The following is a 15,883-nucleotide window of genomic DNA, read 5'->3' on the forward strand; positions in this document are numbered from 1 at the left end:
CGGGTTTCCTGACTCTCTGTGGTCACTAAAGATCCCATGGCACTTATTGTGAGAGTAGGGGTGTTAACCCTGGTGTCCTGGCTAAAATCCCAATCTGGCCATCATACCATCATGGTCACCTAATCATCCCCATTTTACAATTGACTCATTCATCACTGTAACTCTTCCCCAGGTTGTTGCTGTAAATGACTTACCTGGTAAAATAAGGGTAAAAAAAGGAATGTTCTAATACCATGACAATGCTTGAACCAAATCAGGAGACCACTTTTGAGATCTGGGGGAAAAAAATCTAAGAAATTTCGATTTTCGAGTGTAGTTGTTAGTTGCCTTTTAATTCAAGTGTACAGGAACCTAGCACTGTTGATTTGGTTTGCAGGGTTTCTGTTGTACATTGAAAAGGAGTTTGCTAAAAAATGGCCACTGGATTGAAACATAACATAGGCTACTTTGTAGCTAGTAAACATTTAATAAAGAATGTTTTTGGGAAAGCCTTTCCATCCACCAGAAGCGAGTTAAGCCTATCATTGGCATCGCTATATTTGTCATTTTCCTTAATTGTTTGACACCTAAAAGCAGTGATGGAAAAAGTACTCAATTGTCATACTTGAGTTAAAGTAAAGATACCTTAATAGAAAATGACTCAACTAAAAGTGAAAGTCACCCAGTAAAATACTACGAGTAAAAGTCTAAAAGTATTTGGTTTTAAATGTACTTAAGTATCAAAAGTAAATGGAACTGCTAAAATGTACTTAAGTATCAAAAGTAAATGGAACTGCTAAAATGTACATAAGTGTCAAAAGTTAAAGTTAAAACCATTTCAAATTCTGTATATTAAGCAAACCAGACAGCACAATTTATTCTTATTGTTTTAATTGACAGATAGACATAATTTACAAACAAAGTATGTATTTAGTGAGTCTGCCAGATCAGTGGCAGTAGGGATGACCAGGGATATTGTAACGGTTTTCTTGAGGTGAAGGAGAGGCGGACCAAAGCACAGCGTGGTTATTTTGATTCATGTTTAATTAAACACTTCACATGAACAAACTAACAAAAACAAGCAACGTGAAAACCCAAAACAGTCCTATCTGGTGCAAACACAGAGACAGGAACAATCACCCACAAACACACAGTGAAACCCAGGTTACTTAAGTTTGATTCTCAATCAGAGACAACTAATGACACCTGCCTCTGATTGAGAACCATACTAGGCCGAAACATAGAAATATCCAAATCATAGAAAAACAAACATAGACTGCCCACCCCAATTCACACCCTGACCATACTAAATAATGACAAAACAAAGGAAATAAAGGTCAGAACGTGACAGATATTCTCTTGATAAGAGTGTGAAATTTACCATTTTCCTGTCAAAACACGAGTACTTTTAGGTGTCAGGGAAAACGTATGGAGTAAAAAGTACATTATTTTTTGGGGGGGGGAATGTTGTGAAGTAAAAGTAAAAGTTGGCAAAAATATAAATAGTAAAGTACAGATACTCCAAAAAATGACTTAAGTAGTACTTTAAAGTATTTTTACTTTAGGACTTTTCACCACTGCCTAGACGTTTTACTTCATATGAGGCATGTCGTACCTTGCTTCAAAGTATCCTATAGCCAAAATCCCACCATAGAAACGTGGAGTCAATAATATTTTAATAAAGACGTACTCATATGTGTTCTCCTGTTCTATTGGTTTTCTTTCGACTTTCTTTCATTGTCTAGCAACCAAAGGCATTATCCTAGTCATATTAGTAACCCATGATGGTTGTTGCATCTTTAAATCACCCCCTTTCAAAATTTCGGGAAGGGATATTTCTGTCTGAAACCACTCGCATATGCGGTGTGCAATTTAAAGCAGTGTTTCAAGCAATTGCTTTTTGGAACGTTCAAGCCTAGGCATACCGTCATGTGTACATTGCTGCGCCTAAAATGTGAAGAAATTATAATAATAATTGATCAACATTTTAAGCTAAACATTCTGACCTGTTCAATCAGCCTAATTAATTGATATGGCATATACTTCCACTACAGCACTTTGATAGGTATCAGTGGGGATTAAGAAGTGAGTATACCCAAAGCCCTCTGAAAAATTAGGGGCTATACTGTGTATACCCTCCACTACAACACTGGATATCATGGCACACCCATTATGTATCCAGTCATTGTATTGTTTCCCTAGTAGCATAGCTGTGGGAAGTAGTTTGGGGGTGGGGGTGCTGCATTATAGATATACAGTACCAGTCAAAAGTTAGGACCCACCTACTCATTCAAGGGTTATTCTTTATTTTTATATTTTCTACATTGTAGAATAATAGTGCAGAGGTCAAAATGACGAAATAACACATATGGAATCCTGTAGTGACCAAAAAAGTGTTAAACAAATACAAATATATTTTACTTATTTGGGATTCTTCAAAGTAGCCACCCTTTGCCTCGATGACAGCTTTGCACACTCTTGGCATTCTTTTAACCAGCATCACCAGGAATGCTTTTCCAACAGTATTGAAGGAGTTCCCACATATGCCAAGCACTTGTTGGCTGCTTTTCCTTCACTCTGTGGTCCAACTCATCCCAAACCATCTCAATTGACTTGCCTAGTTAAATAAAAGGTTAAATTAAATTACATTTGGGTTGAGGTCGGGTGATTGTGGAGGCCAGGTCATCTGATGCAGCACTCCATCTCTCTCATTCTTGGTCAAATAGCCCTTACACAGCCTGGAGGTGTGTTGGGTCATTGTCCTGTTGAAAAACAAATGACAGTTCCACTGTAACCGTAATAGCCTTGGTTTCATGCATGTTAACATTAGAAGCCTCCTCCCTAAGTTTGTTCTATTCACTGCTTTAGCACACTCTGCCAACCCGGATGTTCTAGCTGTGTCTGAATCCTGGCTTAGGAAGACCCCCAAAAATTCAGACTTTTTAATTCCAAACTACAACATTTTCTGACAAGATAGAACTGCCAAAGGGGGCGGTGTTGCAATCTACTGCAAAGATAGCCTGCAGAGTTCTGTCCTACTATCCACGTCTGTACCCAAACAATTTCAACTTCTACTTTTAAAAATCCACCTCTCTAAAAACAAGTCTCTCACCGTTGCCGCCTGCTATAGACCACCCTCTGCCCCCAGCTGTGCTCTGGACACCATATGTGAACTGATTGCCCCCCATCTATCTTCAGAGCTCGTGCTGCTAGGCGACCTAAACTGGAACATGCTTAACACCCCAGCCATCCTACAATCTAAACTTGATGCCCTCAATCTCACACAAATTATCAATGAACCTACCAGGTACCTCCCCAAAGCCTTAAACACGGGCACCCTCATAGATATCATCCTAACCAACTTCCCCTCTAAATACACCTCTGCTGTCTTCAACCAAGATCTCAGCGATCACTGCCTCATTGCCTGCATCCGTAATGGGTCAGCGGTCAAACGACCCCCTCTCATCACTGTAAAACGCTCCCTGAAACACTTCAGCGAGCAGGCCTTTCTAATCGACCTGGCCGGGGTATCCTGGAAGGATATTGACCTCATCCCGTCAGTAGAGGATGCCTGGATATTTTTTTTAAATGCCTTCCTAACCATCTTAAATAAACATGCCCCATTCAAGAAATTTAGAACCAGGAACAGATATAGCCCTTGGTTCTCCCCAGACCTGACTGCCCTTAACCAACACAAAAACATCCTATGGCGTTCTGCATTAGCATCGAACAGCCCCCGTGATATGCAGCTGTTCAGGGAAGCTAGAAACCATTATACACAGGCAGTTAGAAAAGCCAAGGCTAGCTTTTTCAAGCAGAAATTTGCTTCTTGCAACACTAACTCAAAAAAGTTCTGGGACACTGTAAAGTCCATGGAGAATAAGAACACCTCCTCCCAGCTGCCCACTGCACTGAAGATAGGAAACACTGTCACCACTGATAAATCCACCATAATTGAGAATTTCAATAAGCATTTTTCTACGGCTGGCCATGCTTTCCACCTGGCTACTCCTACCCCTGTCAACGCACTGCACCCCCAACAGCAACTCGCCCAAGCCTTCCCCATTTCTCCTTCTCCCAAATCCATTCAGCTGATGTTCTGAAAGAGCTGCAAAATCTGGACCCCTACAAATCAGTCGGGCTAGACAATCTGGACCCTTTCTTTCTAAAATTATCTGCCGAAATTGTTGCCACCCCTATTACTAGCCTGTTCAACCTCTCTTTCGTGTCGTCTGAGATTCCCAAAGATTGGAAAGCAGCTGCGGTCATCCCCCTCTTCAAAGGGGGGGACACTCTTGACCCAAACTGCTACAGACCTATATCTATCCTACCATGCCTTTCTAAGGTCTTCGAAAGCCAAGTCAACAAACAAATTACCGACCATTTCGAATCTCACCATACCTTCTCTGCTATGCAATCTGGTTTCAGAGCTGGTCATGGGTGCACCTCAGCCATGCTCAAGGTCCTAAACGATATCTTAACCGCCATCGATAAGAAACATTACTGTGCAGCCGTATTCATTGATCTGGCCAAGGCTTTCGACTCTGTCAATCACCACATCCTCATCGGCAGACTCAACAGCCTTGGTTTCTCAAATGATTGCCTCGCCTGGTTCACCAACTACTTCTCTGATAGAGTTCAGTGTGTCAAATCGGAGGGTCTGTTGTCCGGACCTCTGGCAGTCTCTATGGGGGTGCCACAGGGTTCAATTCTTGGACCGACTCTCTTCTCTGTATACATCAATGAGGTCGCTCTTGCTGCTGGTGAGTCTCCGATCCACCTCTACGCAGACGACACCATTCTGTATACTTCCGGCCCTTCTTTGGACACTGTGTTAACAACCCTCCAGGCAAGCTTCAATGCCATACAACTCTCCTTCCGTGGCCTCCAATTGCTCTTAAATACAAGTAAAACTAAATGCATGCTCTTCAACCGATCGCTACCTGCACCTACCCGCCTGTCCAACATCACTACTCTGGACGGCTCTGACTTAGAATACGTGGACAACTACAAATACCTAGGTGTCTGGTTAGACTGTAAACTCTCCTTCCAGACCCATATCAAACATCTCCAATCCAAAGTTAAATCTAGAATTGGCTTCCTATTTCGCAACAAAGCATCCTTCACTCATGCTGCCAAACATACCCTTGTAAAACTGACCATCCTATCAATCCTCGACTTTGGCGATGTCATTTACAAAATAGCCTCCAATACCCTACTCAACAAATTGGATGCAGTCTATCACAGTGCAATCCGTTTTGTCACCAAAGCCCCATATACTACCCACCATTGCGACCTGTACGCTCTCGTTGGCTGGCCCTCGCTTCATACTCGTCGCCAAACCCACTGGCTCCATGTCATCTACAAGACCCTGCTAGGTAAAGTCCCCCCTTATCTCAGCTCGCTGGTCACCATAGCATCTCCCACCTGTAGCACACGCTCCAGCAGGTATATCTCTCTAGTCACCCCCAAAACCAATTCTTTCTTTGGCCGCCTCTCTTTCCAGTTCTCTGCTGCCAATGACTGGAACGAACTACAAAAATCTCTGAAACTGGAAACACTTATCTCCCTCACTAGCTTTAAACACCAACTGTCAGAGCAGCTCACACTGCACCTGTACATTACTGCACCTGTACATAGCCCACCTATAATTTAGCCCAAACAACTACCTCTTTCCCAACTGTATTTAATTAATTTATTTATTTTGCTCCTTTGCACCCCATTATTTTTATTTCTACTTTGCACATTCTTCCATTGCAAAACTACCATTCCAGTGTTTTACTTGCTATATTGTATTTACCTTGCCACCATGGCCTTTTTTGCCTTTACCTCCCTTCTCACCTCATTTGCTCACATTGTATATAGACTTGTTTATACTGTATTATTGACTGTATGTTTGTTTTACTCCATGTGTAACTCTGTGTCGTTGTATCTGTCGAACTGCTTTGCTTTATCTTGGCCAGGTCGCAATTGTAAATGAGAACTTGTTCTCAACTTTTCTACCTGGTTAAATAAAGGTAAATAAATAAATAAATAAATAAGTGCAAACCAGATTGGATGGCATATTGCTGCGGTAGCCATGCTGGTTAAGTGTGCCTTGAGTTCTAAATAAATCACTGACAGTGTCACCAGCAAAGCACCCCCACACCATCACACCTCCTCCTCCATGTTTCACGGTGGGAACCACACATGCGGAGATCATCCGTTCACCTATTCTGCGTCTCAGAAGGACACTGTGGTTGGAAACCAAAAATCTCAAATTTAGACTCATCAAAATAAAGGACAGATTTGCACCAGTCTAATGTCCATTGCTCATGTTTCTTGGCCCAAGCAAGTCTCTTCTTCTTATTGGTGTCCTTTAGTAGTGGCTTCTTTGCAGCAATTCGACCATGAAGGCCTGATTCATGCAGGCTCCTTTGAACAGTTGACGTTGAGATGTGTGTGTTACTTGAACTCCGTGAAGCATTTATTTGGGTTGCAATTTCTGAGGCTGGTAACTCTAATTAACTTATCCTCTGCAGCAGAGGTAACTCTGGGTCTTCCTTTCCTGTGGCGGTCCTCATGAGAGCCAGTTTCATCATAGCGCTTGATGGTTGTTGAGACTGCACTTGGAGAAACTTTCAAAGTTCTTGAAATGTTCTGGATTGACTGACCTTCATGTTTTAAAGTAATGACGGATTGTCATTTCTCTTATTTTAGCTGTTCGGGCCATAATAGGGACTTGGTCTTTCTCCAAATAGGGCTATCTTCTGTATACCACCCCTACCTTGTCACAACACAATTAATTGGCTCAAACACACTGAGGAAATAAATTCCGCAAATTAACTTTTAATAAGGCTTTGTCTGTTAATTGAAATGCATTCCAGGTGACTACCTCATGAAGCTGGTTGCGAGAATGCCAAGATTGTGCAAAGCTGTCATCAAGGCAAAGGGTGGCTACTTAGAAGAATCTCAAATATATTTTGATTTGTATAACACTTTTTTGGTTACTACATGATTCCATATGTGTTATTTGATAGTTTTGATGTCTTCACTATTATTCTACAATGTAGAAAATAGTAAAAATAAATAAAAACCTTTGAATCAGTAGGTGTGTCCAAACTTTTGACAGGTTACTGTACATATACGCTCTGGAAAAAGTTAAGAGACCACTGCAAAATTATAAATTTCTCTGGTTTTACTATTTATAGGTATGTGTTTGGGTAAAATGAACATTTTTTTTTTTTTCTATAAACTACTGACAACATTTATCTCAAATCCCAAATAAAAATATTGTCATTTAGAGCATTTATTTGCAGAAAATGACAACAACACAAAAGTAATGTTTTAACTTAGGAAGGGTTCAGAAATCAATATTTGGAATAACCCTGATTTTCAATCATAGCTTTCAGGCGTCTTGACATGCTCTCCACCAGTCTTTCACATTGACTTTGGGTGACTTCATGCCACTCCTGGTGCAAAAATTGAAGCAGCTCGGCTTTGTTTGATGGCTTGTGATCATCCATCTTCCTCTTGATCACATTCCAGAGGTTTTCAATGGGATTCAGGCCTGGAGATTGGGCTAGCCATGACAGGGTCTTGATCTGGTGGTCCTCGATCCACACTTTGATTGACCTGGCTGTGTGGCATGGAGCATTGTCTTGTTGGAAAAAACAATCCTCAGAGTTGGGGAACATTGTCAGAGCAGAAGGAAGCAAGTTTTCTTCCAGGACAACCTTGTACGTGGCTTGATTCATGCGTCCTTCACAAAGACAAATCTGCCCGATTCCAGCCTTGCTGAAGCACCCCCAGATCATCACCGATCCTCCACCAAATTTCACAGCGGGTGCGAGACACTGTGGCTTCTAGGCCTCTCCAGGTCTCGCACGCACTGCTATTCCACCAAATATAGATTTCTGAACTCTTCCTAAGTTAAAACATCAGTAATGTGTTGTTTAAGAACTTATTTTCTTTGCATTATTCAAGGTCTGACAACACTGCATATTTTTTGTTATTTTGACCAGTCTGCAAATAAATGCTCCAAATGACAGTATTTTTATTAGGAATTTGGGAGAAATATCAGTGGTTTATAGAATAAAACAAAAATGTTCATTTTACCCAAACACATACCCATAAATAGTAAAACCAGAGAAACTGATATAGTGCATTCGGAAAGTATTCAACCCCTTCACTTTTTCCACATTTTGTTACATTACAGCCTTATTCTAAAATGTATTTACATGTTTTTTCCTCATCAATCTACACACAATACTCTATAATGAGAGGAAAAACTTTAAAAAAAATAAAATATCACATTTACATAAGTATTTAGACCCTTTTACTCAGTACTTTGTTGAAGCACCTTTGCATGCGATTACAGCCTTGAGTCATATTGGGTATGACGCTACAAGTTTGGTACACCTGTATTTGGTGAATTTCTCCCATTCTTCTCTGAAGATCCTCTTAAACACTGTCAGGTTGAATTGGGAGTGTCGCTGCACAGCTACTTTCTGGTCTCTCCAGAGATGTTCAATCGGGTTCAAGTCCGGGCTCTGGCTGAGCCACTCATGGATATTCAGAGACTTGTCTTGGAAGCCACTTCTGTATTGTCTTGGCTGTGTGTTGAGGGTCATTGTCCTGTTGGAAGGTGAACCTTCACCCCATGTCTGAGGTCCTGAGCACTTTGGATCTGGTTTTCATCAAGGATCTCTGTACCATGCTCCGTTCATCTTTCCCTCAATCCTGACAAGTCTTCCAGTCATTTCCGCTGAAAAAATCCTCACAGCATGATGCTGCCACCACCCTACTTCACCGTAGGGATGATATTGGCCAGGTGATGAGGGGTGCCTGGTTTCCTCCAGACGTGACGCTCGGCATTCAGGCCAAAGAGTTCAATTTCGGTTTCATCACACCAGAGAATCTTGTTTCTCATGGTCTGAGTCCTTTAGGTGCCTTTTGGCAAACTCCAAGCGGGCAGTCATGTAACTTTTACTGAGGAGTGGCTTCCATCTGGCCACTCTACCATAAAGTCCTGATTGGTGGAACGCTGAAGAGATGGTTGTCCTTTTGGAAGGTTTTCCCATCTCCACCAGGTAGGCTAGTTGAGAACAAGTTCTCATTTGCAACTGCGACCTGGCCAAGATAAAGCGTAGCAATTCGACACATGCAACAACACAGAGTTACACATGGAATAAACAAAACATACAGTCAATAATACAGTAGAACAAAAGAAAACAAAAAGTATATATACAGTGAGTGCAAATGAGGTAAGTTAAGGAAATAAATAGGCCATGCTGGCGAAGTAATTACAATATAGCAATTAAACACTGGAATTGTAGATTGGCAGAAGATTAATGTGCAGGTAGAGATATTGGGATGCAAAGTAGCAAAATTAAAAATTTAAAAAATACCAGTATGGGGATGAGGTAGGTAGATAGATGGGCTGTTTACAGATGGGCTATGTACAGGTGCAGTGATCTGTAAGCAGCTCTGACTGCTGGTTCTTAAAGCTAGTGAGGGAGATGTGAGTCTCCAGCTTCAGAGATTTTTGCAATTCGTTCCAATCATGAGCAGCAGAGAACTGGAAGGAAAGACGACCAAAGGAGGAATTGGCTTTGTGGGTGACCAGTGAGATATTTGGTCAATAACAAAAGTTTATCCCAATACTTTGTTATATACCCTTTGTTGGCAATGACAGATGTCAAACATTTTCTGTAAGTCTTCACAAGGTTTTCACACACTGTTGCTGGTATTTTGGCCCATTCCTCCATGCAGATCTCCTCTAGAGCAGTGATGTTTTGGGGCTGTTGCTGGGAAACACGGACTTTCAACTCCCTCAAAGATTTTCTATGGGGTTGAGATCTGGAGACTAGCTGGGCCACTCCAGGACCTTGAAATGCTTCTTACGAAGTCACTCCTTCGTTGCCCGGGCGGTGTGTTTGGGATCATTGTCATGTTGAAAGACCCAGCCACGTTTCATCTTCAATGCCCTTGCTGATGGAAGGAGGTTTTCACTCAAAATCTCACGATACATGGCCCCATTCATTCTTTCCTTTACACGGATCAGTCGTCCTGGTCCCTTTGCAGAAAAACAGCCCCAAAGCATGATGTTTCCACCCCCATGCTTCACAGTAGGTGTGGTGTTCTTTGGATGCAACTCAGCATTCTTTGTCCTCCAAACACAGCGAGTTGAGTTTTTACCAAAAAGTAATATTTTGGTTTATTCTGACCATATGACATTCTCCCAATCTTCTTCTGGATCATCCAAATGCTCTCTAGCAAAATTCAGACGGGCCTGGGCATGTACTGGCTTAAGCAGGGGGACACGTCTGGAACTGCAGGATTTGAGTCCCTGGCTGCGTAGTGTGTTACTGATGGTAGGCTTTGTTACTTTGGTCCCAGCTCTCTGCAGGTCATTCACTAGGTCCCCCCGTGTGGTTCTGGGATTTTTGCTCACCGTTCTTGTGATCATTTTGAACCCACGGGGTGAGATCTTGCGTGGAGCCCCAGATTGAGGGAGATTATCAGTGGTCTTGTATGTCTTCCATTTCCTTATAATTACTCCCACAGTTGATTTCTTCAAACCAAGCTGATTACCTATTGCAGATTCAGTCTTCCCAGCCTGGTGCAGGTCTACAATTTTGTTTCTGGTGTCCTTTGACAGCTCTTTGGTCTTGGCCATAGTGGAGTTTGGAGTGTGACTGTTTGAGGTTGTGGACAGGTGTCTTTTATACTGATAACAAGTTCAAACAGGTGCCATTAATACAGGTAACGAGTGGAGGACAGAGGAGCCTCTTAAAGAAGAAGTTACAGGTCTGTGAGAGCCAGAAATCTTGCTTGTTTGTAGGTGACCAAATACTTATTTTCCACCATAATTTGCAAATAAATACATAAAAAATCCTACAATGTGATTTTTTTTCTCATTTTGTCTGTCATAGTTGAAGTGTACCTATGATGAGAATTACAGGCCTCTCATCTTTTTAAGTGGGAGAACTTGCACAATTGGTGGCTGACTAAATACTTTTTTGCCCCACTGTATATCTGCTGGAGCGCATGCTACGAGTGGGTGCTGCTATGGTGACCAGTGAGATGAGATAAGGCGGGGCTTTACCTAGCAGAAACTTGTAGATAACCTGTAGCCAGTGTATTTGGCGACGAGTATGAAGCGAGGGCCAACCAACGAGAGAGTACAGGTCGCAATGGTGGGTAGTGTATGGGGCTTTGGTGACAAAAGAATGGCACTGTGATAGACTGCATCCAGTTTGTTGAGTAGAGTGTTGGAAGCTATTTTATAGATGACATCACCGAAGTCGAGGATCGGAGGAATGGTCAGTTTTACGAGGGTATGTTTGCCAGCATGAGTGAAGGATGCTTTGTTACAATATAGGAATTTTGGATTGGCGATGCTTAATGTGAGTCTGCTTTTTTCACAAATGGCTTTTGTTAAATCATCCCCCGTTTGGCGAAGTTGGCTGTCTTTTTAAGGAAGAAATAGTCTTCACACAGTTTGCAATGAGCTAGGCGGCCCAAACTGCTGCATATACTGTGACTCCGCTTGCGCAGAACGCAAGAGAAGTGACACAATTTCCCGAGTTAAAAGACATTCATGTTAGCAGGCAATATTAACTAAATATGCAGGTTTAAAAATATATACTTGTGTATTGATTTTAAGAAAGGCATTGATGTTTATGGTTAGGTACACGTTGGAGCAACGACAGTACTTTTTCGCAAATGCGCACCAATTATATGCAACGCAGGACACGCTAGATAAACTAGTAATATCATCAACCATGTGTAGTTAACTAGTGATTATGATTGATTGTTTTTCATAAGATAAGTTTAATGCTAGCTAGAAACTTACCTTGGCTTCTTACTGCATTCGCGTAACAGGCCGGCTCCTCGTGGAGTGCAATGTAATCAGGTGGTTAGAGCGTTGGACTAGTTAACCTTAAGGTTGAAGATTGAATCCCCGAGCTGACAAGGTAAAAATCTGTTAACCCAACGTTCCTAGGCCGTCATTGAAAATAAGAATGTGTTAACTGACTTGCCTAGTTATTAAGGTGTGGGACCTGCAGATTGAAAGGTGCAGCTACACACTGTGCAGCTACACACTGCGCAGCCACACTAGTGTAGACAGTGTAGAGTTCCTCCTCTGCTCACCTCCTCAGCTGATAAGTCCCTGTCCCCATGGGACACCTGTGTACTCAAGACACTCTACGCAGCTCCATTAACCATGCTTCCTTCAGCCCCGCCGGCAACTTGCGAATCTTGTTGTGCTTTCATGCTATGTGACATCAGGACGTGCTCACCATAGAGAGTCTAGCAACGAGGTGGATTTCAGCCCGTCTTGCCGGATGCTGGCGATTGCAGGGCATGACGGTAAGGTGAGGGTGGTGGATCTGGTGTCCTCACAGGTGGCGGGTGTGCTGAAGCACGAGGGTGCTGTGCAGTGTTGTTTTGATCACAAGGGGGAGTACTTATTGTAAGGGGCATCTGACGAACAGATGTGTGTGGTCATGATGGATAAGATAAATCATTAGAGTTAAACATACACACAATCAATGTACCAAATAAGGACCACTAACCATAGCTCATTGCAACAAATCTTGCCTTTGTATGAACAATAAAAAAACTTTGATGCATCGTGTATTTCTAGAAATTAAGTACAACAAAAACATTACCACACCAGCAATAAATCAATATCATGGTTGAGTTACAGGATTTATTAGAAACAAAAGAATCCAATGATACAAAAGTTTTGAGTGCGGTCTCACATGAGGAAGTAAGTGACCATCTCTAAAGCAGATGCATTGTCACACGGTAACTAGTTAACAGCGGGTAAACACAAACGTCCTGGGGTCGGACGGCTCTTACATCATGCCCAGCTTGTACTCCACCATGACGTGGGGCTCACCCATCATCTCACTCTGGGCTGGATCTGCAAGGAGATGGACACAAAATGGTGGTGAACATGGTTGTTCACATCAGAAAAACAACATAGACGTGAGTTCTCATCAGCTTCACTTCAACTGTGTTCCCTATTGGCTTTAGTTCCTGATCATTTTTCTGCACTCCTCCTTTGTAGAAAACCTATTGTTAGTGTGTCTTACCGTTGAGGATGTCCTCAAAGCTGATGCTCTCATCGTTCCCTTTGAGAGTGTCCAGAGCCAGGTGTGAGCTCTGCAGGAATGGCAGGCGCTGGATCTGAGATGGGGAGGAAAGAGGGAAGGTATATGTTGGAAAGTTATTTATTGCAATTGCTCAGACACTGTTCCTTGTTTTCAATGAAGATCAGAGATATGCTATTGTGTGTGAGATAGTGTGTGTATACCTGTCTGGCTGCCCTGTATTCCATCTGTAGTTTGAGGGGAGCGTGGAGGCCCTGGATGTTTCTGAGGTTAGAGAAGTTAATCTTGTCCTGGTTCAGCTGAAACTGCAGAGAGAGGAGAAAACACTCAATGCTGGAGCTAAAGTAGCAGAGATGGTTAGGAGATAAATGCCTGAAGACTTATATTAACTCCCAGAAAATATGCATAGACTGTAGCTCAGTAAAACAGGACCTTGTGTGTCAAATGTGTTGGTCACTCACATTCTTTTCTGAAAGCTCCAACGCATGGCTGGGAAGCAGCTCATTTTTCACACTGCTAAATCTGAGAGAAAAACAGAGGGAGAGGAGAAAACGGCAGTTATATCAACAACTGATAGTTTAGCTAGTTACATACTTTGAGTTAAATGAGTGTCCAACACAGAGACAGTACTCTCACCCGCTCCTGAGTGTGTCCTGAACGCCATAAGCCCCAACCTGTGGACCCATGCCCGTCACCGGTACACTGTCCTTCAGCTGTGATCTGAGTCCACGGGTATTCTGGTGACGAACAACAGAACACAACTCGATTAGAATTATAACAGAGGCATAGTAACACTTTACTGCAACCCAAACAACCAAGTTAACGTCAGCGAATTGCTACATTGTTAGTTGTCACGAAACAAAAGACAGGCCGGATGATAATTGGCGCGTTGCTATGTAGCTAACGTTAGCTAGCTAATGGTCTAACCTCACCAAAGGTGATCGTGATTTATTTTAGAATGCATTGTTTTTCATAAAAATTACCCAAACGAAGCTTGGCAGTTGGGTTGTCTGCTTTGATGCCTCACTCAATTAGAAAGTCTGTGTGTTTTCGCTGGCGCTGTAGTAGTCATACAATAATACACATTGTCATTATTCACTTTTTTTCTCGAAATCATTTACATTGGAAGAGGTAGTGAAGAGTTGAGGCGTTACCATACATTCTAAATTAGACATTCACCCACTTATGGAAACACCATCGCTATCAGCAAAGAATATTGGAATTATGGCCTATCCTGTTAGCATACAGCCACTGCTCTGCCTGTCCCGTCCTTTCCGCCCGTCTCGCTCTGCTTGCTTCTCCAGCTTCTGTTGAGGCTTTCGGCTTCTGATTTGTTTTTCGCGTAAATTAGATACATTAACCAAACAGAGATATCTAGCTAACGTTGGCTCCCTCATCGCTGCTAGTTAGCGTTAGCTAGCTCCTCGCTCACTGGCACGAGTGACTAAGTTACTCGAAATCAAAACGTCTCTACAAATACAGCTAGTAATAAAGGTCCAGAACCCCACGATTCATTGGTATTTCATATAAACAATATAGTTAACTCGCACAAACATCAACTTTACACATTTACTGTATTAATTAAACAACAAATGTTGCTAATATGATAGCTACCATTGTCGCTCTGATGAGGCTGTTTTCACTTTCAGTTAAAAAAAACTTCCGGTTGGGGTTGCGTTAGTTTTACGACACATCCGAATCAGATGAAAGAAATGCAACCAGGTTAGTAGAAGGAAGTAAAAAAGGAAAGTACGTTTACCGTTGTCTAAACTATTGTTGCATTGTTATTTACATATATTAGTATATGGTTTATAATACTGTATATACAGTTAGGGAGATTTGTCTTTATATATGAATTCAGTTTCAAACATTGTAGGTTGGGGGTATAGCTCAGTGGTAGAGCATTTGACTGCAGATCAAGAGGTCCCCGGTTCAAATCCGGGTGCCCCCTCATTTTTGTGTGTCCTTCTTTGAGTGATAATTTTAACATATTTTGCAAGACTCAGAGGAATTACATTCCTCCAGTCATGAATATACCTGCAGAAATGTGAAAAAACATTGTTGCTTTGGGTACACTGCATTGCAGCTGTCTCAACGAATTGAGGCAACTCAATATTAGGAAGATGTTCATAGGTTTAACATTTCGACGCACATTGTGTCTGGTTTACCTACATCTGTTGTCCTTAGACTTATTACAATTTGTTAAATGGTGGTGTAGAAAAAATATAGAATCCACACTTATGACTATAAATATATAAAATGTAGTATCAACATAAAGTGACATTCACCACTTTGCTTAATTTCTCTTCACATTTAATTGAATCTCACTGCATACGGTCATGGTTTAGTAGTCTCTGTTAGTCTGTATTGCAATTTTCTGGTCTGGTCAGTGATATAGTCAGCCAGCCATCAGTCAGAGAGATTGGCCTGGAGCGTTCTGACTTGATGAGGCTGGAGGATAAGGAGCTGACTGAACTGAGCTGCACTTCCTAACCTGCCAAAGGTATGACCATATTAGAGACACATTTTCCCTCAGACTACACATATCCACAAAGAATTTGAAAACAAACCCAATTTTGATAAACTCCCATATATACTGGGTGAAATACCCCAGTGTGCCATCACAGCAGCAATATTTGTGACCTGTTGCCACAAGAAAATGGCAACCAATGAAGAACAAACACCATTGTAAATACAACCCATATTTATGTTTATTTATTTTCCCTTTTGTACTTTAACTATTTGCACATCGTTACAACACTGTATAAAGACATAATATGACATTTGAAATGTCTTTA

General features: G+C 41.8%; 1 protein-coding gene and 1 non-coding gene across 3 annotated transcripts; one reads left to right on the plus strand and one right to left on the minus strand.

Moving 5' to 3' along the window:
* Window positions 1-12,659: 12,659 nt before the first annotated feature.
* On the minus strand, window positions 12,660-14,852 carry LOC110535446 (proteasome maturation protein). 2 transcript variants are annotated; one of them, XM_021620439.2, is made up of 6 exons: window positions 14,700-14,852; window positions 13,722-13,822; window positions 13,547-13,607; window positions 13,289-13,390; window positions 13,068-13,161; window positions 12,660-12,895 (listed from the first exon to the last, which is right to left on the minus strand). In XM_021620439.2, exons 1-6 carry the CDS (start codon window positions 14,700-14,702, stop codon window positions 12,828-12,830), a joined length of 429 nt encoding a protein of 142 aa, XP_021476114.2. In that variant the 5' UTR covers window positions 14,703-14,852; the 3' UTR covers window positions 12,660-12,827. The 2 variants fall into 2 exon arrangements, with proteins under 2 accessions (XP_021476114.2, XP_021476113.2); XM_021620438.2 differs by lacking the exon at window positions 14,700-14,852 and adding an exon at window positions 14,332-14,648.
* Window positions 14,853-14,964: 112 nt separating this feature from the next.
* trnac-gca lies at window positions 14,965-15,036 on the plus strand. Its single transcript has one exon. It is a non-coding gene; the product is annotated as a tRNA-Cys (tRNA).
* The last annotated feature ends 847 nt before the right edge of the window (window positions 15,037-15,883 follow it).

This window comes from Oncorhynchus mykiss, chromosome 11, assembly GCF_013265735.2.
Source record: "Oncorhynchus mykiss isolate Arlee chromosome 11, USDA_OmykA_1.1, whole genome shotgun sequence".
Classification (NCBI taxonomy): Eukaryota; Metazoa; Chordata; class Actinopteri; order Salmoniformes; family Salmonidae; genus Oncorhynchus; species Oncorhynchus mykiss.

Bases quoted from the DNA above. Each gene is read 5' to 3' on its own strand.
- LOC110535446 (XM_021620438.2), bottom strand. From the start codon at position 14,442: ATGTATCTAATTTACGCGAAAAACAAATCAGAAGCCGAAAGCCTCAAC. The intron at 13,608-13,721 runs GTGAGAGTACTG...TTTTTCTCTCAG, and splicing joins CAGGACACACTCAGGAGCGG to ATTTAGCAGTGTGAAAAATG. The intron at 13,391-13,546 runs GTGAGTGACCAA...CTCTCTCTGCAG, and splicing joins TGGAGCTTTCAGAAAAGAAT to TTTCAGCTGAACCAGGACAA.